The 27,656-nt window shown below is 43.3% G+C and overlaps 3 protein-coding genes across 4 annotated transcripts in view; 1 reads left to right on the top strand and 2 right to left on the bottom strand.

The window, feature by feature from the left end:
- TRMT11 (tRNA methyltransferase 11) overlaps window positions 1-1,419 on the bottom strand; it is an 85,360-nt gene extending 83,941 nt beyond the window's left edge. The window contains exon 1 of one of the 2 annotated variants that reach the window (XM_075862338.1): window positions 1,137-1,419. In XM_075862338.1, coding sequence (XP_075718453.1) covers window positions 1,137-1,220 — 84 coding nt within the window. In that variant the 5' untranslated portion in view covers window positions 1,221-1,419. The remainder of the gene's footprint in view (window positions 1-1,136) is intronic. The other variant, XM_075862335.1, reaches the window with a different exon arrangement.
- On the top strand, window positions 990-15,678 carry HINT3 (histidine triad nucleotide binding protein 3). Its single transcript, XM_075862339.1, has 5 exons — window positions 990-1,450; window positions 2,734-2,848; window positions 3,480-3,549; window positions 5,417-5,543; window positions 14,650-15,678. The coding sequence occupies exons 1-5, from the start codon at window positions 1,343-1,345 to the stop codon at window positions 14,695-14,697; spliced, it is 468 nt and encodes a 155-aa protein (XP_075718454.1). The 5' UTR covers window positions 990-1,342; the 3' UTR covers window positions 14,698-15,678.
- Window positions 15,679-17,593: 1,915 nt separating this feature from the next.
- On the bottom strand, window positions 17,594-27,366 carry LOC142760514 (uncharacterized). The gene is made up of 4 exons (XM_075863712.1): window positions 27,136-27,366; window positions 26,778-26,931; window positions 26,336-26,662; window positions 17,594-17,636 (listed from the first exon to the last, which is right to left on the bottom strand). The coding sequence occupies exons 1-4, from the start codon at window positions 27,317-27,319 to the stop codon at window positions 17,594-17,596; spliced, it is 708 nt and encodes a 235-aa protein (XP_075719827.1). The 5' UTR covers window positions 27,320-27,366.
- Window positions 27,367-27,656: the final 290 nt, after the last annotated feature.

The following is a 27,656-nucleotide window of genomic DNA, read 5'->3' as shown; positions in this document are numbered from 1 at the left end:
CCTTATGTGCTGTCACTTACTCACACATTAACATTACTGAAGTGTCTTGACAGTGAATAGACATCGCTTCCAGCCAGGACGGGATGTCTATTCACAATCCCGGCACTTCGGTAACGTTTGTGTGGGACTTACAGCACAGCACATCGAGATCTCACACAAACGTTACCGAACTGTCGGTATTGTGACTAGACATCGTGTCCTGGCTGGAAGCGATGTCTATTCACTGTCAAGACACTTCAGTAACGTTAATGTGTGAGTAAGTGACAGCACATAAGGATCTAGCAAGATCACTGTGTGTGAATAAATGAATGGAGAGAAGTGTATGACGCTGACTGGTCATTGATTGGTCAGCGTCATACACTCCTATGTACAACGCCTACTTGGTTATATAGTAAAACACGCCCAGTTGGGCATTAAGAAACTCATTAGCATAAAGCTAATATAGGTCATAACTCCATCAAAATTGATGGTTTTTCTAAATAAAAACACTGCTGTAATCTACATTACAGCGCCGATCACATCCTGTACAATATAGGCCACTTATAATGTGGTGACAGAGCCTCTTTAAAGATGTCTTGAACAATGGGACAAAAAGTAAGGGCCTCATCACCTGGTTTCCCCACATCCATCAAAACTTGACATGGGTCGATGACATAGCAGAGATTTATTAAAAGGACAGCTACATTGCAACTCACAGAGGATTGTCAAGACTGGATACAATTGTAGCAAACGGTCTGCTGTGAGAATTATTAGGTCTTTGTGGGTTTTCAGCCTCTGGACGTCACACATAATGTCCCCATTCATTGACAGAAAGAAGAAATCTTGAAATGGTTAGGAACTGAAATACAAACTGTAATGGAAAGTTGCATAGCATATTATACAAAGTGATGAAGCTTTATTGACATAAAACAGGGAGCAATGACTGATAGTTCTTTCATTACTTCAGGCTGCACCGTCTTTTATCCCTCATGGTACATGCAGTGAGCCATTATGCCCCCCGGGTCTGTTAGTTGAGCACCATGCTGGAAGCATGCCCCAGCACTGCCCAGCTACGCTCTCCTGACATGTGCTCTACAGCAGCCTGGCACACACAACGTGACAGTCATGGGCGACTACCCCCTCCCGCCATCTCTCACCGGCAGTCTGAACTCGCAGTTCTCCTGGGCGAGGAGCAGCAAATACTTCTTCAGAGCAGCACCGCTCTTACAGGACAGCGCCATCTTTCTGCGTGACGTCACACGGGAGCGCAGGAAGTGCGGGACTGAGCGCTGGTAATGGGTGGAGCTGCTGTGTCTACTATACGGGAGGGAGAACCTGCGGCTGTCATTGTGTAGTGCTGGAGATGTCTGCGGAGGGTGAGGAGCAGGGTACGGGCAGCTATGACACCAAGTGTATCTTCTGTAAGATCTCCAACAACCAGGAGGGCGACTGTGAGCTGCTGTACTCTGACGTAAGTGGCCCGGGGTGTGACGTCACTAGTTAGGAGACAAAGGGAACCGGATCGCTGCTGGGACCTGCTATCTCACCACACCTTTAACTGGTTAATCGGAATGTCCTAGTGTTGTAGATTATATATATATATATATATATATATATATCATACATTACTAAAGACATAAAATGGGGGAGCTGTCATTAGTTGCAGCCGGGTACACACTAACGCATGCCCTCATGCTTGGTCCTGGCTGGCATGCAATGCACACTACTATGCAGGGACACATGCCAATTTCTGCTGCCAGTGTTGTAGTAGTCTGGTTGCAATGCTGTCAAGGTTTGGGGACACACGAATGGGGAGGGCGGTTTAACCCCATATCTCTACCCTATATACACCCATGATTACTTTGTCGACTGCGCTATTGATTCCATTATTAAAACGGAAACCTGCAGGAATTGTGACGAACGGAAACCATTAGCAATGTTTCCGTCGCCATTGATACCAATAGTGACGGAAGCTGTGATTTCAGTTTGACTTTCCGTTGCGGGGGTTCACCAGAACGGAAAGCCAACGCTAATGTGAACAGGCCCTAAACTAAACCTTTTACGGCTATGACTGCAGCAGACTATCTTATCTACAAATATGTTTGTATTTTTCATTCAAGCAACTCAAAATATTGAGGTTTTGGTTATTTTTGTCACACGTAAAAATTGCACACAGTCCTCTAGAGAGGTTCCTCAAGGTGCATTATTAAGACACTAAATTATTTATACAATTTATTCATATTTCTTTTTCCGCTACCCCTTTCAAAATGCGGCTGCTGGGACGATCAGCCCCTCTGGCAAACACCTGATTTTGCAGGGGGTAGCCACGGCCAGCCACACGGTTCCCATGCAGCGGCTGCTGAATACCTGTCCATGTAATGCAAGGACGGTTCAAGTACTCCAGAACATCACAGCGCCTCTCTATTCTAGCTCATAGAATGGTGTCCTCCGCAGGGGCCCACCCTCTATGATGTCCGTATGCCCTATGGACAGAAGTGGTCTTCATGAGACAACCTCTTTATATTAGAAAAAAAGGTCCCATAGAAGTAGCGCCAGGTTTGTCCATAGGCTGTGTCTGGTATTGCCACCTTCCCGTAAATTGGGCTGAGCTGCAATACCAGACACAGCCCATGGAGAAGAATGGCACTGTTTCTGGGGAAGAAAATCAGACCCCATTTAATCCTTGGCTTGGATCTCACTTATTATATGTAGCTCCTAGACATAATATTATAATAAACTTGTTTCTGTTCACAGGAGGAGCTGGTCTGCTTTAAAGACATAAGACCTGGAGCACCCCATCATTATCTGGTTGTACCCAAGAAACATGTAGGAAACTGTAAAACCTTAACCACTGATGACGTGCAGCTAGGTGAGATGGATGAAGATCTTCACAGTATGTTTATTTGCTTTGTAATGTAAATGGTATTTTATTCGGGGTTCGAGGACGATTCCAGTTCGGTATGACCATTGCCTTTCCTATTCATTCCCATGTTTTTGTCTATAGGCGCAGTCATTTTGTAGTTCGTCTGGATAAGCTGCCGACAGTAGACACCCGCAGTGGGTGACAGTACTTCATCTATCTCTGGTCCATCCTGAATACATTTTGTGCCATTGTGACTGGCATTGTTTTTCAACAATAAACTGAATAATGAAGCCATGAGGTGGCCAAAAGTTAATATAGCAGCGTTTATCCTGTAGACCTCATGGCCATGGCTATAATAGAGCTCCAACTCTAGTCATGGGCTGTTTACTGTACCTCCATATGCAACACATTTTTATTTTTCTCTTCAATTTCTAACAAATCGGACAGGAGAGAAAATGTATGTACGTAGCTTTTCTCCCCTAAAAGCGTTCCATCTAGGGCAGAATATCTGCGTATGTACAGCAGCACACAGAGGCGGTAGAGAGGGCATACAGGTTCCATGCCCACGCCGCTGCCGTACTCGTCTGACGTGTTTTCTTTCTTGAGATTTAGCTTTTTCTCTATCTTTTATATGCAGTTCAAAAGATGGTGGAAGTAGCAAAGAATATGCTCCAGAGAAACAGTGTGACAAGTTTGGAGGATATAAGGTAACTTGTAGTGATCTTCACTTCCTTGTATGAATTCTGTATATCTTTCTCATTCAAGTTGATTCATACAGTTTGCACCATATCAATCAATAAAACAAACTGTAATTTTAGAAATAAATCCTACTTAGCCAATGGGACTCCCCACAATCTGCACTCATTAAAATGATCGGACGTTCCATCTACTACGTGGATACAAACAGTCCTCCAGAGCGAGAGACACTTAGTTGTCCGGTTTCAGCAAATTAATGTTATTTTTTTTGTACAATTAAAATGTATAAAATTTTCCAATATATTTTCTGTATTAATTCCACATGGTTTACAAGATCTCTGCTTGTTATTATTCAGTAGAAACATTCATTGTTTACTTCGAGTGGATACAATTCTGTCCATGGTCATGTGATGGACACACAGGTGCACGGCTTGTTACAGTATGTGTATCAGAGCTGTGTATTTGAACAAGCCGCGCACCTGTGTTTCCATCACATGAGCATGGACAGAATTTTGTCCTCTGTAAGGCCCCATGCACACGACCGTAGAATTTGTCCGTAATTACAGACCAGGTCATTTCTATTGACCACAGATGCCTTCCTGTATTTTGCGGGAAGGTGTCCGGGCAGTAGAAAGCCTCAGCAAAAATCCTAAAAAAAAGCCTGTCCTATCTTTTGCTTTTGTATGGGAGCACGGACCGAAAATGGGAGTGGCTGTCTGCGGCCGGTCATACCCGTAATCGCGGACTGTAATTACAGGCGCGGCGTGTGCATGAGGCCTTAGTAAATAATGAAGGTTCCAACAGAATAACCGCAAACAGATCTTGAAAACCATAAATATTTAATACAGGAAGTATATTGGGTAATTGTGTAACTTTTTAATTATACAAGAAAATAAAATGTATTTGTGAAAAAGTGAACTTTAACACACTGGCTAGATCAGGGGACTAATAGGGTATGTTCACACTGAGTATTTTGCAGGCAGAAAATTCTGCCTCAAAACTCCGTCTGGAATTTTGAGGCAGATTTTGATCTGCCTGCACGCCGTTTGCCGCGTTTTTTGCGGCAGTTCTCGCCCGAGGGCAAAAAAACGCCACAAAATACGCTTTCTCTGCCTGCCATTGATTTAAATGGGAGGTCAGAGACGTAAACGCCTGAAGATAGAGCATGTCGCTTCTTTTTTCCGCTCGCAGGAAAAAAACGCCTCAGTCTCCCATTGAAATCAATGGGAGGCATTTTCATCAAAAATTGTGTAAAAAAAAAAAAAAAAAAACTGTGTGAACTGGCCCATAAGACTTGTGGAAAGGGTTTTTGAACTTTGACACGCCAACCTTAGGCTCTATTCACACTAATATTTAATGATATCAGTCAGGAAACTTTTTATTTATATTTTTTGGGTGCATTCTGTTATTTCTACACTTCAAGTCGCCGAAGAATCAGATCATAGTGGAAACCATCCATTATCATCCTTTATGCTTGTTTGGATCCGTTAAAAACAGCCGTGTGACAATTCCGCTATTTAGCACCGTGCCAATCTGGCCAGCAGTACAGACCTGACATTGGTACCCTTCAGTATGCCACCTAGCAATCTAAGAACTTGTTGTTAGTATGATTGGGCAATCTATTGGTATGATGCTACTATAGTATATATTTCCTAAGTATGATCACTATTTCTTATTATCACAATGTTCTAGTGTATCCCGAATGTCACAAACTTTCTACATCGGCAGCAGTTCGATGTAAACTGGTCTTCTACTAAAGGGTTAATGGAAGTTGGTGTGAAAATCTTCTGTTCTCTGTATTCTTTTCTGAGTGCTTTGCCTTACGGTGTTTATTGTTGTCAAATGCTTATTGATTTTTCTTTTCCCTTTTACTGTCAGGTTGGGTTTCCACTGGCCTCCGTTCTGCTCAATATCCCATCTACATCTTCATGTTCTGGCTCCAGCCAGCCAACTAGGATTTCTCTCCAGAATGATTTACAGATTAAATTCTTACTGGTTTATCACGGTAAGTGCAGTGTATTTCAGACCTGTGCATTATATTAATGATGAAGTGCCTATATGTGATTTACACCTCATTCACACTTCTGTATATCGGATCGGGATCAATTCAAATGTATTATTTTTTTATTGAAAAAACAGTGGCAATACATTTAAATGGTTTTATTAACCTTTCCGGTTTATTTTTATTTATTTTTTCTAAATATAATTTTCAGTTCACGTGCGTATTCGTTTTATTTACATCTGTATTTCAGCAACATTAAAAAAACTGCAAAAATAAATGGTTATTCCAATACCAAAACAAAAAAACGGAACAAATATCGATGGAAAAAAGATAATTTATAACAAAATATAGAACAAAAACTTTGGAAACAAAGACAAAATGTAGGAAAAAAATAATCCGTATTGCACATCCTTATTTGATTTGCATTTCGCACGCCAGTGTAAAGGAGCCTTACCTTGTGTATCTGTGCTCATTGTACAAGGACAAATTACACTGATCTCAGCAGATGACTAAATATTAAATAATCTAAAGGGCAGATTCAGACGAACGTTGCGTTTTTGCGCGCGCAAACAACGCAGCGTTTTGCGCGCGCAAAAACCATTTGACAGGGGGGGCGTGGCTTGGCTGTTGATCCTAATGGCTGCGTGAACACCGAGCTCCGGCACCATCTCCACTTTATAAGCGTCGTAAGCCTCAGAAATAGACCCGCCACTTACCGACTTCTGCAGCACGGGTCACTATACCACCCAGGATGCCGAGGAGGAAAAGACCGGTGACGAGACCAGCTCGGCTCACCGACTTCTACCCCTCCCGCCTTGCGGAGGAAAAACAAGATGGCGGAGAGACACGCTCTCAGAGAGGATCTCTTACCTCAGAGCCTGCAGCTCTGTCTCCCACAAAACCTTCTCTGGAGGGACGTGAACACAGGAGAAGTGCCTCGGTACCGGGATTGAGCCCATCATCTATAAGATCACAGGAGGAGACCGCGGCAAGCAGCAGAAGATTTACAGCAGAGACACGTGGTAATCTGCAGACAAATACAGCCCCAGGCACTGCATCCTCCTCGCAGACATCGTTAGGCTCAAGGAGCCCAGAACGGCAGAAACAACGCAGGTCCTCCAGAGATGAAACCAGCGACCAGGTAGGGGTCATAGACCAACATGAACCCCCTGTTGTGGAATTGGGAATAGAACTGGGTGACCTGCCCTCCTCAGACACCCCTGTCACTGAAATAGCTATGAAAGCAATGCTACAAGCCCTGAATACCTCTCTACAGGTCGGGTTTGCTAAAATGCTTCACCCCGTATCTGTAGCAGTGCAAGATGTGGAACAGAGAGTTCATCATACGGAGACTAAGTTAAGCGAGTTTGTTACCTCACACAACGAACTAATTGATGCACACTATGAGCTAGAAGATGAAGTATTGCAGATGAAAGCGAAAATGGCAGACCTAGAGGACAGATCCCGTAGAAACAACATAAAATTAAGAGGGGTCCCAGAAGATGTTGGCTCTAAGGATCTATGCGTGTATGTTCAAGATTTTATTAAAGCCATGTTACCAAAGTGCTCGCCAAGAGATGTGATCATAGACCGGGTGCACAGACTTCCGAAGCCTGGCAATTTGACGGATGACTCTCCGCGTGATGTGATAGCACGCATCCACTTCTATCACATAAAGGAGCAGTGGATGGCGTCTCTCAAAAATAAAGATATGATACCATCCTTATACAATAAGATAGCCGTCTTTGCAGATCTATCAGCGACCACACTGCAGCTCAGAAGACAACTGGCTCCAATAACAAGCGCTCTGCGAGACAAGCAGATTTTATACCGATGGGGATTTCCGGTTCGACTGTTGATTCATCGTAATGGATCCCTCCACATAATACGTAATCTACATGAAGGGGTGGCCATATTGAAAACATGGAACATTCAGGTTACTTTTCAAGACCAACCTCCTAATCGCCCTCCTGCAAGAATGAAAGATGACTGGCGGCAAGCTACGCATCGCAAGCAAAAGAAACGTTGAAGGGTCACTTCTTCATTTTACGCCTTTTATATTTATCCACGTTGGATATGATAGAAAGAAGTTCGTTGACTGACTTATATGGAGGCCTAACTACATAGGTGCTGATTGCGGCCATTGGGATTTGACTTCAAGCTGACTGAATTTTTCTTCCCCCCCAAAGAGCGGAACAGCGAGAACTGTTCCGGCGTTCTACAGTTTCTTTTGTCTACTGTGTATGTTCTGTTTTTATATTATTTTTGTTGCAGCAGCAAGTACGACAAGACTACAAAACAGCAACCAGGCTTGTATAATAGTATTTACTATACTGAGGAGATAAGTAGAGAAATAGAGGAGTTTGAAGTGGAAAAACTGTCATCTGATATTTTATATATTACAAAATGGCTTTAAAGTTAGCTTCTATGAATGTTAATGGCCTGAATAGCCCCCATAAAAGGGCCCATATGTGGAGAGAATCTCAATCGCTAGCTTGTGATGTATTCTGTATACAGGAGACACACCTTTTAGCTAAGGATGCATCTAGAATACACCATCAAGCTTTTCCACATATATTTCAGTCACACTTTGATAGCAAATCCAGAGGGGTATTGATTGCAGTGAAGAACACGGTGTCGTTCCAAATGATCCACAACCACATTGATACACAAGGAAGATTTGTTATACTGGTTTGCATAATTAATAATGTTAAGTACACTCTGGTAAATGTATATGCCCCTAATAGACATCAAAGTCGCTTCTTCCATAAAATATTTAGGCTCATAAACAAATTCAGGCAGGGGAAAATAATTATGTGCGGAGACTTTAACTCTATAATAGACTCTTCCTTAGACACTTCGAACCCAATAAGACAGTCAAAATCACAGTTAGGAGACCTACTTTGGCAACATGAATTGTATGATGTATGGAGGGCACAACACAGCACAGAAAGAGACTACTCTTATTATTCCTCAGTTCACAATAGTTACTCCCGCATTGATCTATTTGTAATAGAGAAAGAATTGCTCTTTAATACAAAGAGCACAAGTATTGAGGACATAAAATGGTCAGATCATGCAGCAATCACTTTGACATTGGCAGATAAAAACACGAGTTCTCCAACATATATTTGGAGATGTAACCCGTTTCTATTATCCCATGCAGATCATAAGCAAGTAGTAACAAAAGAACTCAGAGAGTACTTTCATAACAATGATACCCCTCAAATCAATAGCTTCACACTATGGAATGCCCACAAAGCATTCATTAGAGGCACTCTAATACGATTAGGCCATAAAGTTAAAAAACAAAGGATGGAAGCCATTTCCTCTATCACTTCCGAAATCCATAAATTGGAGTTACTGAACAAAACCAAACCGACTCCACAACAAGCGAAAAGCCTTACTACCCTAAGACAGCAACTTAGATATAACTTACTCTCTGAATATGAAAAGAACCTACAAAAAACAAAAGCTAGGTACTACTCACAGAACAATAAAGCAGGTAAACTGTTAGCATCTAGGCTTAAATCACAATACCAGAAGTCCAGGATTCCATTCCTAATAGACCCTCAGACAAAAGCGAAACGTATACACCCCAAGGATATAGCAAACCAATTCAAAGAATACTATTCGTCCCTATACAATTTGAAAAATGATCCTTTTTCACCTCACCCGTCCGAAGAAGATATCCAGTCTTTTCTTCGTAATATACACCTACCACAGCTTTCTGAGAGTCAGATGCAATCCCTAAACTCCCCAATAGAAGATGAGGAAATATTAACAGCAATACAATCAATGCCAATGGGAAAGTCCCCGGGCCCAGATGGCCTCACTAATATGTACTTCAAAACAATGAAGGAAATATTACTTCCTTATATGAGCAGATTCTTCCAATCAGCTATGGATTCAGGATCTTTTCCTGAAGAAAATCAAACGGCATTAATCGTCACCATCCCAAAGCCTGGAAAATCCATGGATACTCCCCAAAACTTCCGCCCTATTTCTCTACTGAATGTAGATATTAAAATATATGCCAAGATTCTGGCTCTGAGGCTTTCCCCCATATTGTCATTACTCATAGGTGAGGACCAGGTTGGGTTCATAAAGGGAAGACAGGGATCAGATAACACTCGCAGAGTCTTGGGATTGTTACATGTTATTGAACAAAACCACACACCTGCAGTCATGCTAGCACTTGATGCGGAGAAGGCATTCGACCGCATCCATTGGAAATATGCCTTTGCCACATTAGAGAAAATGGGGTTTAAAGAAGGAATCCTTGCAGCTATTAGAGCACTATATTCAAACCCCTCGGCAAAGGTATTCACTAATGGAATCCTTTCGGACAGCTTTCACATATCAAACGGCACTAGACAGGGTTGTCCTCTTTCCCCCCTGGTCTTTATTTTATCAATGGAACCTCTAGCACAACTACTTAGAACACATCCTGATATTCACGGAATACGGGTAGGAAATAGAACCCACACGATTTCTCTCTACGCGGATGACGTTATCCTTTCGTTATCCTCCCCGGAAGATTCTTTGGAGACAGTCATGGAATGCATTCGTAAATTTGGTCAGGTCTCCCTATATAAACTTAACACACAGAAGTCCCAGATTCTTCCACTGAACATCCCAACCTCAACAATACATTTCCTCCAAACGAAGCACCCGTTTGACTGGCAGGAGCGTTGTATTAAATACCTAGGTATCTCTTTGACACCATCCCACAAATCCCTATACCAAGCCAATTACGAACCCCTTCTACAAAGTTTACAAGTAGAAATGACCAGATTACACAAAGTAGAAGTCTCATGGATAGGTAGAATCGCAGCTTTTAAAATGCTACTATTACCCAAACTTTTATACCTGTTCAGGACGGTTCCAATTAGAATCCCAAAGAGTTTTTTCAAAGATATTCAGAAAGCCATGTTAGATTATATATGGGCGTATAACAAACCTCGCATATCATCACATACTCTAATCAGAGATAGAGGCATAGGAGGTCTGGGGATTCCGGACATTTATAACTACTACGCATCCACACTGATAGCTCTTCTGAGCCCAAGTTGGAAGGAAGACCTCAGGACTCATTGGGTGCAGATAGAGATGACATACGTTTACCCCTCCAATCTAAAAGCGCTTTTATTTCTGGAGTTTTGGAATATGAATATACCCTCTAATATTTCTCCTCTAACTAAAGCGGCTTTGGATTGTTGGTCTTATATTCATAAAAACGCGGGTGATTGCTGTCCTCTCCCAAAGGTACATATCCCGATTGATATTCTAGAGCTAGCTATCCCAGACCTAAATTTGATAAATTGGAAGGCAGGAGGATTATCTAGTGTTTCGCAGCTGTTTGGCAGACTGGGCCTTGAGTCCTTTGAATATTTGAAAAAGACTTTTAGTCTCCCTCAATCTGACTTCTTTAAATATCTTCAGATTAGACATTTTCTAGCTACAATTCGGAAGATACATCCAATGTGCAACCCTACACTGTTTGTTGTGATGAACAAATCTGCTAAATTGCTTAAAGGGGTACTGAACACAATGAGAGTGAATACAGAATTTTGCAAAACTCGTAACATGAGAATATGGGAAAGATCTCTAGATATAACCTTTAGCGAATTAGAATGGAAAAAAGCGTATAAATTAATCCATAGTTCCTTACAGTGTAGCTCACAGGTGGAAGCCGCTATTAAGACTAACTTGCAGTGGTATTACACTCCTGACAAGTTACACATAATGTTCCCGAATGTACCAGATAAATGCTGGAGAGGATGTGATAATAAAGGTACACTTCTACACATACTATGGGATTGCCCTAGAATAACAAACTATTGGCAAGGAGTATTTAACCTGTTGGAATCATTGACTGATAGTAGGATTCCACAACTCCCTCACCTAGCTCTATTATTTCTCCGAATGGATATTGTGCCCGCAGAATATAGAGGGCTGATTTGCAAAATCCTAGCCATGGCTAAACTGGTAATAACCAGACATTGGAAAAACGCAGATTCACCTAGTCTAGAAGAATTGATAACTTTAATAAACACCTCTTATACATTTGAAAAGATCATAGCATATGGGAATTTTTCATATACTAAGTTCACTGAAGTCTGGAAATGCTGGTCGGAAAATTCCTCTTGTATTAAAGTATAATTCCAATGAATAAAAAGAAAATACACATTTTATCTTTGGCAATAAATATATTTAATGGTAAAGCAAGTCTGTGATAAAAGAATTAAGCTGTTGTACTGCTGTATTCTTGTTCTGTAATGTTTCTTTTGTAATGTTCTTGTCAAGTTGTATTGATGATACAAATTCTTGTATTTTTGTTTTCATTTACTTCTGAAAAACAATAAAAATGATTAAACCGAAAAACCATTTGACAGCTGCGTGTGTCATCCGTGTGTGATGCGCGGCTGCGTGATTTTCGCGCAGCCGCCATCATAGAGATGAGGCTAGTCGACGCCCGTCACTGTCCAAGGTGCTGAAAGAGCTAACTGATCGGCAGTAACTCTTTCAGCACCCTCGACAGTGAATGCCGAACACAATATCGAGAAACCTGTTAAAAAAAAAGAAAAAGTTCGTACTTACCGAGAACTTCCCTCCCGGCCGTTGCCTTGGTGACGCGTCCTTGGTGACGCGCCTCTCTTGACATCGGGCCCCACCTCCCTGGATGACGCGGCAGTCCATGTGACCCGCTGCAACCTGTGATTGGCTGGAGCTGTCACTTGGACTGAATTGTCATCCCAGGAGGTCAGACTGGAGGAAGAAGCCGGGAGTTATCGGTAAGTCAGAACTTCGGTTTTTTTTACAGGTTCATGTTTATTGGGATCGGTAGTCACTGTCCATGGTGCTGAAACAGTTTAACTCTTTCAGCACCCTGGACAGTGACTATCTCCTGACGTCGCGTACCGGAAATTTTTTTGCCGGGTTCGGCCAAAACGAGTTCGGCCGAACCCGGTGAAGTTCGGTTCGATTGTCCGGGTTCGCTCATCTTAAAGACACTCCATTTGGTTGTTTGGAAACAGAAAAGCACGTGGTGCTTTTCTGGTTACATTCATCCTTTTGACAGCTGGTGCGCTGTTTCAGTCGGTTCGCACGGAAGTGCTTCCGTGCGACCTGCTTGGTTTTCACGCACCCATTGACTTCAATGGGTGCGTGATGCGCGAAATACGCGGAGATATTGAACCTGTCGCGTTTTGTATGCAGCGAACAAACGCTGCACACAAATCACGCACTGTTTGAACTGCCCCATTGACTTCTATAGGGCTGTGCGTGGCGCGTGAAAAATACGCGGCCTGCACGCACGAAAATCACGCTCGTGTGAATCCCCCCTAATAGTTGGACTAATAAATGTAGAAAAAGTTTGCAGCAAAGCCTGCTTACACCTTCTCTAACGTTTAGGCCTCATCCTCACGTCCATGCAGTTTTTACGGTCAGTAAATACTGCGCGGATGTGCCATGTCATGCGCATTTGCGGACCATGCTCACAATAATAAGTATAGGAGCACGGTCCGTAAATGCAAAAAATATATGGGAAGGTGTCCATGGCCGATAGAAGTGAGAAATGAATGCATCAGTATTTTGTCCGCGGTTACGGATCCGTAAGTGCAGATAAAAATGACGGTCGTGTGCATGAGGCCTTCTTTAGTGCTTAGTTTTGTCCTTGGATAAAGACCTAGTAGTGGCTTTACACAACAATTTTTGTGCGTTAGGATTACGATTGCATCTTACTGTGTGGCAGCAGTTGGTTTCAATCGTCCGTGAAGTCACTAGGCAAAATTCGGATATGTTCACACAGCAGAAATATATGAGCCTGATTTTAAGAGAATATAGCCTCGGAATACAGGCTCTTTTGGAGCTGATTTGCAAAGCATTTTTTATTTTTGCAATCATTTTTTTGCACATCTTTTGTAGGGTCAATGGAAGACCATCTTCTAAAATGTTTCACGAAGTTAGATGTCAAAAAAAAAATATTGCATCTCTTCAGATGTGAATACTTAGAAAAATTAAGACAACCACATATACAAGGCTGTAGCTGTTAGGCAGTATATTCATAGCGCTGTCCAACTCCAAGCTGGACAGGCACGGATCTGACGCCAGAAAAAGGAAAAGCAGACTGGCAGCAGTCATGTCGTGGCACTACCATTCTCATGCTGCAGTAACAATCACGTTTTGATCGGATCAGGTGGCAAAATAAAAATAACAGACATGATGGTATCCAAACAATGCCTTTTTTTTAGTAGCTGAAATTTATTAACAACTAGTCATTACATGTAGGTATCAAAAAATTCTGCTAGAGGAACTTAAACGCACAGCATGTTTCTGTGCTCATGGGCCAGCATTGCCTCCCTACATTCATACGTCACTCCTAGATCCTCAACCACTCCACTAAACAATGTGCCTGCAGGTCCATATATATAGATTTTCATTATAACTTTATATTGGCATTGTCCTGAGCCAATGACATAACACTGTTACAGGGGTCCGAACAGTGGGAGACGGACCCTCTCTTCTTGCAGTGAGCTAGTTGCCATGACGTCTGCCGACAGGACAGCAGTCGTCCAAAGGGGGCACACAATTTTAATGCATTTTTAATAAAAAGGTGCGTATCTGATTGCCCAGGGCAACTCTAAAGGCCCATTTGCATCAGCCAATTATCGGGCAAACAAATATTCACAGAACACTCGTTCCTGATAATGGCCCTGTGTAAACAGCGCAACAATCCGAGCCGTTGAACGAGCAAACGGTCGTCCATCGGCTAATTGTATTGTTAGAAATGCCTAAACTATTATGGTTCTCGGCAGCACATTCTGTGTAAACAGGGAGATGCGTTGCCGACATGATGGTAATGGATGGGGAAGTGCGATCGGAGTAACGAGTGCTCGTCCCCATACGAGCTGTCTTGTTGATCAGCGTTCGTTCACACGGCACAGGACGGGCCGTGTAAAGGTACCCTAAGTATAATAAAAAGGGATGACCGTTTATCATAAGTATCTTGAATTATAGAAGAAAACTTTCTTCACTTGGTCAGTACACAATTGGTAAATAGATAAAATATTCTAATATGACAAGTGACATTATTTTTTCTTTTCAGGCTGATCAGCTTATTGTGCGCCTTCAAGCAAACGTACCTGCAAGTTGAAATTCAAGCACCTTATTATACTCCAATTTCATTCCGGCTGATTGGGCCTCGTGGTAGCAGTCGGTAAAAAGATAGCCGGGTTGTACGATATGTTCTTAATGGATGCAGCATATTTATTGTTTAATTGAAATTCAGGTTGTGAAGTGACAGAAAGTAATGTTAGGCTCTTATAGTACATTCTTAAGTTCTTAGGAAGTAATTGAAGACATTTGCACTGCCTATAATAGACTACAAGTTGTGCCGCGGAGCCTGTGCGGTTCTGGGCCTTATGTATGAATTAGTAATGGAATATTATATTAACTATTAGGACGTATAGGTTTTAATTGATGCTGTGTAATGCTGCATTTTGTTTGACTTCTGCACCAGTCCCGGATTGGAAGTGACTCTGCAGGGAAAAATCGAATGGAACGCAAAATTCATCTGGATTATTGTAGTGCATGCGAAGGCATGGAATATAATAGTTCTGACATATTCAGTATTATTCGAAAAATATGGGAGCCATTCCACTGCATGCAGAACATAAATAAAAGAGGCTGATGGATTGAAGCAACCGTTTACCAAAACGGTGTGAGACCAGGATGGAAAGAGATGGCAATGGATTTCTAACACCTTATTGGTTATTTATTAAGATAGATGGTGTTTGTTCCTCGGAACCAAATACCCAGTATAATTCTTAATGTGTTTGCTTTTTTTAACATCCCTCCGTTGTCATTCATGCAAGTTAAAATTTAAGGCAGTAGGGATGATAGCGCAGTGGTGGGAAGAACAAAGGTTTTTTTTTTTTGTTTTTTTCATTGAACATTAGCATAGCCGGCTGCACTAGTATTTGGCAATAGTAAACCATTTGAAAGTGTTCCATTTGGGTTAAACGATAGCAGCATAATGGCTGGGAGCTCCACCAGTTTTGTACATGTAGGGGAGCTGCCATGCCAAGTTTGCCATCAAGGTTGTTACTAATATGAATAAATTTTCAACATCTAATACTTTGCTGTTGACATGAGTGAATGTTGGTTTATTAACCTTTTGATGTAAATATTACACTTGACATACTTCCAGCCCATCAGACCTGCCTGGGTTTAGCAGGATACTGCAGTCTTGTAGCGACATGTAAATGCCAACGTTTTCTTTCTAATCCCCCAGATACAATAGGGAGGCAGTTTTACTTACTTGCTTCATTTATTTTTCAGTCAATGACTTATTCGTTTCTCCTCTCTGGGATCTGTTCCATTACAGAACATTCCATCGTATCTGCAGATCCTTGAGATTTAGAAGACTGATATTAATGATAGAAAGTAGGGCTTGTGTGATGCCTGCTGGTAGACATTGATATGAAACTAACTGTCTGCTGTGCCAGGTGGTAACTGACAAATATACCTATTGGCAAGTCATTTCACTGAGCCAAATCCACATCCATATCCCCTCTCCACTGCATTCAAACCTTCCCATACACGCGGGTTCTCACACACCCAGCAAACAGCTAATTTTGCCCAGGGATGTTGCTGTCAACTATACATTTCCTTTACACCATCTACGGATAAATGTAGTTCTACATGCCAAACACATAATACATGGATAGACCGACTTCACCAGAGCGAGAGACACTATTTATATTGATAGCGGTTGTCTTTGTTTGGCAACCTCTTTAAATATTCAAACACCCCCCCCCCCCCTTAAAAAAAAAAAGGAAATCAGGATGACAGCTACCAGTCCACAAAGACTGACTTTTCCTGAAATGTAAATGATCACTTGGATGAAGTTTTGAGTGTCTGTTTTCCATTCACAATCACAATGGTAATTGTAAACTAATTGTCGCAGCCTTCATTGACTTTCTTAAGGAGACTTAAGATTGTATTACATGCGCCGTGTGAACGAGCGCCAATCAACAATACAGCTGGTTGATCGGCGTTCGTTTGTTCCTTTCACAAGGATGGGGACGAGCACTTGTTACTACGATCGCTCGTCCCCATACCTTTCTATCATGTCGGCAGCACGTCTCCCTGTTTACACAGGAAGATGTGCTGCTGACAGCGATAATATTTTCGGCATTTAAAACGAAACATTCATCGGCTGATCGGTGCCTTGTTTTCACAGGGCAATTATCGGGAATGAGCGTTCTGTGAACACCGGTTTGCCCGATAATTGCCGGATGTAAAAGGGCCTTTACAAACTCCATTAGTTACTCGAATATCCTTACAATACAGTCTCTAACATTTAATATCATTACTCATGTTTTATTCTAGCAATGTAATGACAACATGGTCATCTCTTCCCTGCCAAAGCATCTCCCCTTCAAAATTCAGCAGCCCATGTTTTCTGGCTCTCAACAGAACTCCTACTAGTTTATTAGAAATAGTCACATAAGTATCAAACAGCTTCCCAAATGGGACTCTTGTTAGTCCATCCTCAGCAGTTATCCCAATATTTCTTATGACCACACAGAGTTCCTCCACTTCCATTCCAAGGTGCCTGTGGGCATCTTCACCTCTCTTCTCTGTGAGGGTGCCAGCTTTGGGCTTGCCATACTCTGAATCCTGAATGTCCGAGTGGACAGTGCCAGGCTGCATGAAATTGCTGAAAGGGTTCTGTATCTGATAATCCACATGCTCCTTTGCCCAGTTCTGCCATGTCTTCTTTAGCCCCCCTACCGTGTTGTCTTCTACTCTTCTTTTCTGTCCAAATTCACCCATCCTTTGAGAGTCTGTCTTATCCATGTGCTTTATAAACTACAACAAATGGATGTTGTATATTATAAATAAAATGAAGGAAGAACAATTATCATAAGTGGGCATACAACCATAAGGCATACAAAAGATTAGGCTGCATTCCCGTGTCCATTAATTTGAACCATGCTATGTCTGTATAATGTTTTTGTTTTTTTTGCCTAAGACCTAAGGTGTCACATCAAAGAAAAGCAGGACTTTCTCTGATGTGTTCTGCACCTATAGTTAACAAGAGATATACAGACTTAAAATATGGCCATCTAAATTTAACCTTAAGGCTAGAGCTACACAGCGACTTTAGCCACGACACAAGTCGTATGGCCAATGATCGCTGTATGGTGCTGCCTGGACCGCAGTAATGAAAGTGAATGTGGGCGCGTTGCAAGTTTGGATTTCTTGCAACTGTTGGGTTGAAACGCGGCCACATTAAATTTTATTGCTGCGATGCAAGGAGCGCGATACAGCGTGTGTCGCAGCCAAAGTCACCATGTAGCCCTAGCCTAAATGGATTTCTGAGATTAGCTTTTTTTGAAGGATAAAAACAAAACAAACTCCACTCTTGTTCATGTGTCAGGTATTCACTTGAATGAGGCTGAGTATCTGTATCAAAAATCTTAATCATTGTATAATAAAAGGTTACAGAACTTTCTAACAAACTTTGTTTTAGCTTGTCACCATTTTGAAGAGCTATGTTTGCTATCAGTGAATGGAAACCAGAGGTTGAAAATCCTACATTTCTGATACTTCTCACAGCTTTGGTACAGTATTAAGATACCAGTCCTTCTCAATGAATTAGAATATCATCAAAAAGTTAATTTATTTCAGTAATTCAATTCAAAAAGTGAAACTTATATATTAAATAGATTCAATAAACACAAAGAAAAAAATGCTGGAAATAGATCACCATAATGTGTATGATTATGGGTAACAGTTAATGAAAACCCAAAATTTAGTCTCTCAGAAAATACAAATATTAAATAAGCCCAATTTCAAAAATGATTTTTAATACCGAAATGTTGTACTACTGAAAGTCTGTCCAGTATATGCCCTCAATACTTGGTCGGGGCTCCTTTTGCATGAATAACTGCATCAATGCAGCGTGGCATGGAGGTGATCAGCCTGTGGCAATGCTGAGGTGTTATGGAAGCCCAGGTTGCTTTGATAGTGGCCTTCAGCTCGTCTGCATTGTTGGGTCTGGTGTCTCTCATCTTCCTCTTGACAATTCCCTATAGATTCTCTATGGGGTTTAGGTCAGACGAGTTTACTGGCCAATCAAGCGCAGTGATACTGTGGTTATTACACCAGGTATTGGTACTTTTGGCAGTGTGGGCAGGTGCCAAGTCCTGCTGGAAAATGAAATCAGCATCTCCATAAAGCTTGTCAGCAGAGGGAAGCATGAAGTGCTCTAACGTTTCCTGCTAGACGGCAGCGCTGACTCCGGACTTGATATAACACAGTGGCCAACACCAGCAGATGACATGGCCCCCCAAACCATCACTGACTGTGGAAACTTCACACTGGACCGCAAGCAACTTGGATTGATGCCTCTCCACTCCAAATGCAAAATTTACTTTCATCTGAAATCAGGACTTTGGACACTGAGCAGCAGTGTTGGTCCATTTTTGAAGTTGAGCTTATATAATATGCTAATTTTATGAGACACTAAATTTTGGGTTTTCATTAACTGTTAGCCATAATCATCAACATTAAAAGAAAAACATGCTGGAAATAGATCACTCTGTGTGCAATTCATCTATATAATCTATCAGTTTAACTTTTTAAATTAAATTACTGAAATGTATTAACTTTTTGATGATATTTTAATTCATTGAGAGGGACTAGTATATCAGAAAAATGCATAACTTTTAATTATAGAAAAGGTTAATCTTTAGTTACATACAACAGAAAAAAAGAAACATCAAATAGTGTTAAAACAATTTAGCAAGAAAAAAAAGCAAGTGTTTGGCAGAATGTTATATTACCACTAGAGGGCGTTTCAAGCAAACCTATTCACGCATACAGTAAGTAACGAATTTGAAGCAATCAACACTGTGACCTAGCATTTGTGTAAAGTTCACTTCAGACTTAAAGGGGTTGCCTGGAACTTTAAATAAATGGCCTGTCCTAAGGATTGGCCATCAATGTATAATCTGTAGGGGTCCCACTCCCAGGACCCCCAACGATCAGCAGTGTCCTAATTCCTAATGTATGGGGAGACTGTAGACATAAATAGCCCCCACTGTTGATGTTTTAGACTGCAAGGTGCAAACTATCATCTAGAGGGGGTACAGTGATATTCACAGTTTGGAACCACGTCCATTGTGTACGATTATGAATCTCTTGCTATCACCAATCAGCCATAGTTGTCTACTTTATGGAGAAAAACAGATATGTTGTCGAGCTCATAACTTCAATTCAAGGGCTTGTCCACACGTAACGGAATTTCTGCAGCAATTTCACAGAAAGTAGCAGAAATTCCGCTTCGGAAAAACCACACCATTTCCTGCAGAAAATGGTGCGGATTTTGCTTTGTTTTCCTCAATGTTGGGACATGGTGACATCTCTGAAAAACGCAGCAATTCAGGTCACTATCTGCAGCAGGAATTGACATGCAGTGATATGAAATACGCACCGCAGGTAAATTTCTGGTTGGAAATTTTACGCAGCGTGTGGATGACATTTGTTTAATCTCCCCCACTTTGCGGCTACTGTATTTTGCGTATATTCCGTCTGCAATTCCGGAAGTAAAATACGCAGCAATTCCGCTACGTGTGGACAAGCCCTAAAGGAGATCAAAGACACACGCCATCAATGTCTCATTGGTGGGTATTAAAACACTGGAAACTGACTTCTATTCTTAAACAGTGCCGGTCCCAACCAGGAGCTGTGCCATGAACTGCCCCCATCCAAGTCAGTATTGCTCACTGGCCCATTTGTTCTAGTCATTAGTGGGGATCCCGGTGCTTGGACTGCTACTGATCAAACATTGATGGTATCTAATAAATATCAATGAGCAACATAATCTTTACACAAACTCAAAGCAAAAGGCTGATATCCAACAGAGTGACCACTTTATCATGTTCTATACATACCACAAAGCAGGGACTTCTTAAGGCTCAGCCAATATTGCCAAGAGCGGTAGAATTTGAGGTGACTACCCCGCAAAGATCCTCCATTCACTGCGTCCAGTCTTAAGAAATTGATGGCCTATCCTCAGTAAAGCCCATCAATACCTGATCAGTGGGGGTCCTACTGCCGACACCCCTGCCGATCGGCTGTTTTGAAGGGGGTTCCAAGAGCCGGACCCCAACCGATCAAGTATTGAAGGCCTATTCTGAGGATTTCTTATGACGGACAATCCCTTTAACAATGCACAATATCTAACAATTGATAATGCACAAACATTGCAGCCCTAAAGAGGTAAACCACGATTTCAGCTCTGCCGCAGCTATACATGTAGGTCATATTTCAGGAAAGGTATTCACCTGCCATTCTGGCTTTCAGTGACGGATACATCTGGACACTCTGCAACCAGTGGAAGTTCATACAAAGTCCATGCCAATAGGGTCATCACTATGCCTATGTCTCTCAATCATCATAGCACAGTGAGCGGACTGGCTGGACATACCCGAAAACCTTGGCAGCTGCCCCACAGGAGTTCTATCATTACATACACAGGATCTGCTATTATCAGCAGATATTACCAGTCACGTGTCCTCAGCATAGCCAATCACTGCTTTATCCCATCCCCCACATGACATTACTATATATAGAGATTTCCTCTTGGTTTGCGAGAGGCTGCACTTATTTCCTCCCACATAGAAGTGTTTATCTTGTACACCAGGGAGGTTGAGAGAACAATTCTGCAGTGCTGAAGTCAATTGTATTATCCTATAAAGGAAACTAATGTGGGTGGAAAAAAAAATATTATACAATGTAATGGTTATTAGTAGGGAGGGAGCGGATTATGGAGATTAGGGTGGATTGCAAACATGCTGTATTAGTAAATCTTATTAGGTATTGTTATACCTTACATTACCATGGGGCTGATCTACAGGTAATTCTAATAATAGCAGTTCCCTGATTTAATATCATCAGAGTTGTGCATTTAGCTGCGACAGCAGTACATTAGTGACCTGCTAAGCAGCCTGTATTCTGCTGATGAACACTAGATTACAGGCTGTCGTAAAACAGTCAATGGGTCTGCAGAGCACCTGCAAGGTACCTTCGATATTGGAGAGAATTTGCAAGCATGCAGCTCTTAGGGTATGTGCACACACACTAATTACGTCCGTAATTGACGGACGTATTTCGGCCACAAGTACCGGACCGAACATACTGCAGGGAGCCGGGCTCCTAGCATCATACTTATGTACGATGCTAGGAGTCCCTGCCTCGCTGCAGGACAACTGTCCCGTACTGTAATCATGTTTTCAGTACGGGACAGTTGTCCTGCAGCGCGGCAGGGACTCCTAGCATCGTACATAACTATGATGCTAGGTGCCCGGCTCCCTGCACTATGTTCGGTCCGGTACTTGCGGCCGAAATACGTCCGTCAATTACGGACGTAATTAGTGTGTGTGCACATACCCTTATAGCTATAAGGCCGGGTCCCCACGTTGCGTAAACGCTGCGGAATTTCCGCAACGGAATTCTGTGCGGAAATTCCATGGCATTTACAGTAGCAGCAAAGTGCAAGAGATTTAAAAATCTCATGCCCACGCTGCGGGGAAAAAATACAGCGTAATAGTTAATAAATTGAACTGCGGTGCGGAATTTAAATCCGCAGCATGTCAACTCACGCTGCACAGTTTTTACACAGCTCATCTGACCCTCGGGGACCCAGCCTTAGGCCGGGTTCCCACGGGACGGATACACAGTGTAAAAACCACGCAGCGTATCCGACCTGGAACCTGCAGTGCATTCCGTCCGAAAACCGCACCACGTTGTGGTGCGTTTTTACAGACAGAATTTCCCTGCTTTCAGCGGTAAAAAACACTCATACTTACGTAGGTCGTTTTTATTGCAACGCGTCCCTCCATCGCAGTCAGGTCCGCCTCCCTGGATGACGCAGCAGCCAGTGATTGGCTGCAGCGGCGGTCACATGGGATGTAACGTCATCCCAGGAGGCCGGACTGCCGGAAGAATGAGAGTGTTCTGGGTAATTATGATTTTTTTTTTTCCAGTGGCTGAGATTTTTGCAGTGTAAATGTTGCGATTATGCAGCAAAAGTCGCAAAACTTGGCTTTCTGTTTCGGGTTTTGCATCCCCATTGAATTCAATGGGGAAAACCCGCAACGGAAAATAAAAAACGCAGCATAAATGGTCATGCTGCGGAATTAAATTCCGCACCGCAGGTCAAGTTATTAACGTTTACGCTGCGGTTTTTTTCTGCAGTGTGGGCATGAGATTTTCTAAATCTCATCCACTTTGCTGCTAGTGTAAATGCTGCATAATTTACGCACACAATTCCGTTGCGAAATGTGGGAACCCGACCTTAGGGTGCAGTCACTCGCGGCAAATTTTGTTGCAGAAACAGAAAATCTGTTCCATTCATCTGAATGGGGTTGTTTCTGCAGCACGTGCATGGATTTCTGCAAGTTCCATTCAGATGAAGAATTTATATTCAGTCGCAGTAATCTTTGCAACAATATGACTATTCCCTAGGCTATGTTCACACGGCATATGTTTAGACATATACGAGGCTAATTTCAAGGGAAAACAGCCTCTCAATCCAGGCAGTTTTGGGGCTGATTTTCAAAGTGTTTTTAATTTTTGCAGATATTTTTTAAGCTTATTTTAAGGCATATTTTCGAAATGTTTTTTTTGTAGTATCACTGGAAAATCAGCATGTAAAACATTTCAAAACGTGATATGTCCCTTCTTTTTTACGAGGCGGTTTTACTTCAGTAGTATAAAAATACGCATCATATGAACTACACAGTAAAAAAAAAAAATTCTGAAAACAAACTTATGGGTTACACAGACTGCTGCAAGGGAGCAGGAGGATCTGCCCAGTAACAAGTTGAATTAAGTATATGGTAGACCTACTTGTAAGGCTCGGTTCATACTAGGGTCATGGCTTTCGTTCTCAACATAGCCTCAAAAGCTATTGCAGTTCTGTCTTTAAACAGATACCAAATAATGTTGACTTAGGCCTCATGCACATGACCGTAGCCATGTGTGTACGGCCGTGATTTTCGGGTCTGTTGGCTGCGGAGTGTCACCTGCGAGCCGCCCGCAAATGGCTGGCTGTGCATAAGGCCGCGTCCATTATTTCCTATGAGCCTGGACTGCGGAACACGGCCATAATAAGACATGTCCGTTCTTTCTGCAGTTCAGGCTCCTGGGCCATGCACGGACTGTGGAAACCACGGTCGTGTGCATGGGCCCATCGAAATGAATGGGGTCGCAATTCTCCCGTGGATTTTCAGGGGGAATTGCGGCCGGAAAAGCACGTTCGTGTGCCTAACACTATTGACTTCTAATTGGGGTCGGTCATGTTTTCGCTGGTTTTTGAAGAGAAGAATAGTGCTGAAGGATGTTCTGTCCTTGTCATCAAAAAATACCAGAGCCCCTGACAGGCACCTACGAACGTAGTGTAAACAGAACCTAAACATTTCCTAAGACAGGATGTGCACTTATACCATAATTCGTTTTTCTTAGGAAATATTTACCGATGTGTTTCCTTAGAAAATAAAACAACCTTTTCCTTATCTAGTATCAATGGGATATAATAGGGGCTGGATAAGAACGCCTAATGTTAGGGTATGTGCACACGATGAGAGGCTTTTACGTCTGAAAAGAGACTGTTTTCAGGGGAAAACAGCTGCCTCGTTTCACACGTAAATGCTCCTCCTCGTAATATACGAGGCGTCTGTGATGCCCGTATATCTTGAGCTGCTCTTCATTGAGTTCAATGAAGAATGGATCAAATTACGTTGCAAAGAAGTGTCCTGCACTACTTTGCCGAGGCAGTCAATTTACGCGTCGTCGTTTGACAGCTGTCAAACGACGACGCGTAAATTACAGGTCGTCTGCACAGTATGTCGGCAAACCCATTCAAATGAATGGGCAGATGTTTGCCGACGTATTGTAGCCCTATTTTCAGACGTAAAACGAGGCATAATACGCCTCGTTTACGTCTGAAAATAGGTCGTGTGAACCCAGCCTAACACCAAATCATTTGGTATTTGAATCACTGGTCTTGTGAAATTCCACCTTAAATTTTACTTCAGTGCTGGATTTTCAGTTTTCCTGGATTATGAGATGTCAAATTAAAGGAATTTGCTGCAAGATACAAGATAAATCTCAGTCTTTTTGTACATGCACTTGGCTTGACAGCAGCCATGGCACTTTAATTTATGGGTTCCCTGAACTATGTGGTCCCCATCCTCTACATCCTAAGGCCTCATTTACACGAGCGTGTGCGTTTTGCGCGCGCAAAAAACGCAGCGTGTTGCGCGCGTTGGCATTGCGTTTTGCCTGCGTATACGCAGCGTTGTTGCGTTTTAAACGCGCGCATGACTAGCGTTTGCAACGCGCGTCAAAAACGCAGAGGAGATTCATGCCAGGCCAGCCTCCAAATAGGCCAGCTGGCCCAACCCCTGCTTGCTGGGAGAAGCAGGTTTAGCACCTTAATCTCCGCCTCTGCCGAGCTCGTCGATGTGTGGAATGTGGCTTTGGCATTATGTCGCGCAGGTGGCGTGTCTTTGGGACGACAATGCAATTGTCCATGCAGAATGTGACACGTGTTATAGAATTGTGTGTCGGTCTGCATAACTTCTGCTGCATTAATGATGCTACCTTTGATGCAGCAAATATCCTTACAGATGCAGGCAGCAGCCTCAGTGTCCCGGTTATTCCTCTCGGCCGATCTCTCTCATCCCGCCCTCGCATGAGGGATACTTTGGCGGCATATTTGGAATGTCGATCTGGAGCCGCACCGTGGGTGCGTGATGACCTTTGAAGGGTTCTCTGTTGTTTGTCGGCTTCCCTACACACGTCACATGTGGGCTGGGGTTTTTATTTTTTTCGTGGTTGTTGTTGGGTTAGGGACTTGCAAAACAAGAGGAGTCTTGACGCGGGCTGCGACCTTACATCTGTCGGGGTTTGAGCAGGACTTTATAAAGTTGGCAACCTTCTTTCTGGAGATAGAATGTTGTGTGGGCTAAAGTTTGGAAAGGCCAATTGCTAGTGTACATAGTTTGCCTCGGGGCCCATGACAGCACCTAAACGTCCGCACCTCTTGCAAACCATATCAAACCCCGAGGGATTAACTAAAACCTCATATCACGTGTGTATGCATTGGACCCAAATCCCAGAGGTGTGCGAGGGTATAGGCCAAGGAAATGTGGGCCAAACATTGTGTGGAGGGCTATCAATGAAAAACAAGACGAAATATAACCATTCAACATTAAAGTTTTTAATACAGGGTTTTGCAAAAGCCCAAAAATGTTTCATCAAACAAAAAACACCAACATGGTGTATAATATAGATCCAACACAAAAACAGGACGGCGAGTTGGCATCCCTGCACCAAAAAAAACTGTGGCGTCACAAATTCTGGCCTCCAACACACTTAAAGGTGTTGGTACTGGTGGCCCGGGGACGAATAGGCCTGCATTTCAGCACCACTATGCTGGACCTGGAGCTGTGTAGGTTGTTCCTCGGCAGCATAGTGGTGCTGATGTTGTCCGGGGTATGTTGGGCCAGGGAAGTGGGGAGCCATAGGGCGCATATACGGATGCGGGCGTTGCATCTGGGGGCCTGGGTGGAATGGGCCCGGCACCTGGGGCGTGGTGGCCGGCATGGCTGAACTGCGCCACTGTTCAATGGCCGTGAAGCACACGTGTGGATTGTGGGGCGGTCTGGAAGCGTCGATCAACGTCACGATCGACGCTTGCAGACGGCCCATACGGTCCATGGGGACCAGCCGGAGGAGGGGAACGATGCTTCGGCCAAAAGGCGTCGTTCCCGTCCTCATCAGCGGCTCGCCTTAGATAGTCCAGGACCCGGGCATCTACTTGCCCCGCTGCGGAGGCCTGTTGAGCACGGGCCCGGCGACTGCGGGCACGCACGGGGCGCTCCTCTGCCGGAGAGGCGACGGCCCGTGCGGACTGGCCAGGGGCGGGCTCCAGGGGTGTCGGCTCTGGGCTAGGGGGCAGGACAGGGGCAGCAGGAGGTTCCGGCCGAGACTCGCCCACGTCTGTCTCTTCTGCGGTATCCTCCAAATTGTCTGTGGTTCTAGAAAGAGGAAATTACGTTAGAACAGAATATATAACAATGCCTACAACAACACGATGGCAAACAGGACATGGGCGAACACACATTAGACACATGCAATGGCAGAAACTCTTACGTGCGCATCTCCATGATGTCCTTCAAGAACATCAGCTGTTGGGTATACATATACGGTCGCTTGCGAGATGCGCCATCCCCGCTGCGTCCCCTTTCACCCATTTCACGCCGGAATTGGTCACGGCAGCTCCGCCACCGTGTTTTGATCTCTTGGACTGTTGGAGTAAAAAAACACATATCATGCCATCAGACCTATGACCTCTCACTTTAAATTAAGGGCCCTGCACTGCCAATTACGTGGTACACGGTGATGCGCCTGCTCCCCAAAAGTTTATCGTGAAAATGCGCAGAAGACACATACAGGGCCCCAGTTCTTCAAAAGGGATGTCATGCTTTGCCAGAAAATGCCTGGTACTCACCCAACCGACTGCGGTCACGGGTTCGGCCACTCTCCCACTCCTGGCCAAACAGCTCCTTTGCCACCTCCTCCCAGGCGTCCTCCTTGGCCGTCCGGTTGTGGTACGCCTCCGAGCGAGTGTCCCAAATTTCGGGATGTCCCTGGACCAGGACGAGGAGGCGCTCCACGTCCATCCCACGCGGCATGGCAGCAGATGTTGACAGTGGAAGATACCTTCACAGTCTCCAGTCACTAGCCCTGCCCACTCGCAGTGGAAACTCATGCACTTCCTGGTTTTTGTTTGCTTTGTCCAGCTTTATAGACTGTTCTTCATGGACATAACAAGTGATGCGTGATTTTCGCGCATGCAACGCAGGAGCGTCCGTGTGTCATGCGTTGTTTTCACGCACCCATTGACTTCAATGGGTGCGTGATGCGCGAAAAACGCACGATTTTAGAACATGTCGTGAGTTTTACGCAACGCACGCGCACTGCGCAAAATTCACGCATCGTCTAAACAGCCCCATAGACTATTATAGGTGC

Source organism: Rhinoderma darwinii, chromosome 4 (genome assembly GCF_050947455.1).
Source record: "Rhinoderma darwinii isolate aRhiDar2 chromosome 4, aRhiDar2.hap1, whole genome shotgun sequence".
NCBI lineage: Eukaryota > Metazoa > Chordata > Amphibia > Anura > Rhinodermatidae > Rhinoderma > Rhinoderma darwinii.
The sequence above is the reverse complement of the archived record's forward strand: the minus strand, read 5'-3'. Positions and strand labels throughout refer to the sequence as shown.

Excerpts from the sequence above, each read along its gene's own strand:
- HINT3 (XM_075862339.1), top strand. The coding sequence starts at position 1,343 with ATGTCTGCGGAGGGTGAGGAGCAGGGTACGGGCAGCTATGACACCAAG. Across the intron at positions 1,451-2,733 it reads GTGAGCTGCTGTACTCTGAC|GAGGAGCTGGTCTGCTTTAA; the intron begins GTAAGTGGCCCG and ends TTCTGTTCACAG. Across the intron at positions 5,544-14,649 it reads ATTCTTACTGGTTTATCACG|GCTGATCAGCTTATTGTGCG; the intron begins GTAAGTGCAGTG and ends TTTTCTTTTCAG.
- LOC142760514 (XM_075863712.1), bottom strand. The coding sequence starts at position 27,319 with ATGCCGCGTGGGATGGACGTGGAGCGCCTCCTCGTCCTGGTCCAGGGA. Across the intron at positions 26,932-27,135 it reads CCGTGACCGCAGTCGGTTGG|TCCAAGAGATCAAAACACGG; the intron begins GTGAGTACCAGG and ends TTACTCCAACAG. Across the intron at positions 17,637-26,335 it reads CCGGCTGGTCCCCATGGACC|GTGCAGAACACATCAGAGAA; the intron begins GTATGGGCCGTC and ends TGTTAACTATAG.